The 1531-nt window shown below is 55.1% G+C and overlaps 1 protein-coding gene across 1 annotated transcript in view; it reads right to left on the reverse strand.

Moving 5' to 3' along the window:
• LOC104469409 (rab11 family-interacting protein 5-like) overlaps window positions 1-814 on the reverse strand; it is a gene marked incomplete at its 5' end in the record, with an annotated part of 11924 nt that extends 11110 nt beyond the window's left edge. The window contains one exon of the mRNA XM_010083894.1: window positions 375-814. Coding sequence (XP_010082196.1) covers window positions 375-814 — 440 coding nt within the window. The remainder of the gene's footprint in view (window positions 1-374) is intronic.
• Window positions 815-1531: the final 717 nt, after the last annotated feature.

The raw sequence follows: 1531 nt of genomic DNA on the forward strand, positions 1-1531 counted from the left end.
CCTCCTCCAGCCCTCCCCCCGGCGCTTACCGCTACGAGACAGCAGTAGCAACCTGCTTTTAGGGGGCAGAGAAGAAACAGTCCTAAAAAACCGCTCGGAGCCGGCAAGCTCTCGGTGTGCTGCAGGGAGAACATGCGGCATCAGCCTAAGTCAGGTTCAGACACAGGCTCAGCGTGAAAAGAAAAATATTTTTTTACGTCTCCCACCATTCTGGCAAGCACGTTACCGCCAGCACGCGGGGTTTGGAGGGTTTGTGCAGGATGCCGCTTCGTAGGTAAGCAATTAGTTAACAGATTTGGGAGAAAGTCCCAACAGTCCCTTACAGAGGGAAAAAAAAAAGGGGGGTGGGGGGATTAAAACCGTTATCCTCTTACCAGAGCGCTCGGTGGACAGACTGCTGTGTCTGCTCGGGGATTTGGTTACCTCGGGAACGTTTGCGGCCAAACCCAGGCTGGCAGAAGAGACGGTGCTGTCGGATCCCAGGGAGGTGTTGGACTGCGTCAGAGACGACTTGCGCAGCTTGTTCTTCAGGAAGAAGCCCTTGACTTTGGACTTCTTGCCCCCGATGTCGTAGTCATCCTCCATGTCCAGGGCGCCCGTGCTGCTGGGGATGATGGCAGAGGCCGACTCCAAGTCGTATTTCTTCTTGCCCTTCACCTTGTCCTTCAGCTTGCCAAAGGGCGAGCGCGGCTTGTCCTTCATGGAGAGGTCGAACATGCTGGCCGTCAGGTTGTTGCGCGTAAACTGGATGCTCACCAGGATCTCACCGCGCTCCTTCTCCTTCTTCCCAGCCTTGGAGTGCAGCTTGTGCCACCTGGAGCCAGAGAAGGAAAAAAAAAAAGGATGAGTCTGTCATTTCCAAGAGCTGCAAGCCAGGAAGACCTGGGGGATGCTGCTGCTGCGCCGGAGCTAGCACACGCACCCCAGAAGCCACCTGAGTCAGCAATTTGCAAGTCACAGAAGCGTTGCATGGGACCAGACCCCTCCCTGAGCCACGGTGGCTTTGGAAGAGCTCTGTCCCCATCCCCATCCTAAAGCGCTCCCCCTAAACGACCCACCAAACACCGTCTTGCTCACCCTGGCCAGGCATTTAAGGGGGGTGGCCACATTTTTGTAGGGTCAGTTGCTATGTTCCTGCAAGCCCATGTTTAAAAAAAGACGGTGCTTTGTGTTCGTGTTTTCAATATTCAAGAGCTGGTGACTCAGAAGAAATCCTTTCAAGTCAGAGACAGCACCCTAATGGCAAAGGCACTCGACAACGTTCATTAAAATAACTTTACGCCAGACCTTCCGTGCCTCACCCTAAAGATGATGAAGTTTGCCTCCAAGTGTCCTTGTGTCAGGCATTTAGAGGATGCTGCAGCCCGGGGAGCTCTTCATGGGCAGGAGGAGCTGCCCTGCAGCACCCTGCCCTAGCCAACCCCACCCTGCCCTAGCCAGGCTGCTGGATTTTGGGGACATATCTGCATCCCCGCAGCCTCCAGCCTGCAACACAGCTTTGGGATCTGCGATGACCCGATGTGACGGTGGA

This window comes from Pterocles gutturalis, unplaced genomic scaffold, assembly GCF_000699245.1.
Source record: "Pterocles gutturalis isolate BGI_N339 unplaced genomic scaffold, ASM69924v1 scaffold14325, whole genome shotgun sequence".
In the NCBI taxonomy this organism is placed as follows: Eukaryota; Metazoa; Chordata; class Aves; order Pterocliformes; family Pteroclidae; genus Pterocles; species Pterocles gutturalis.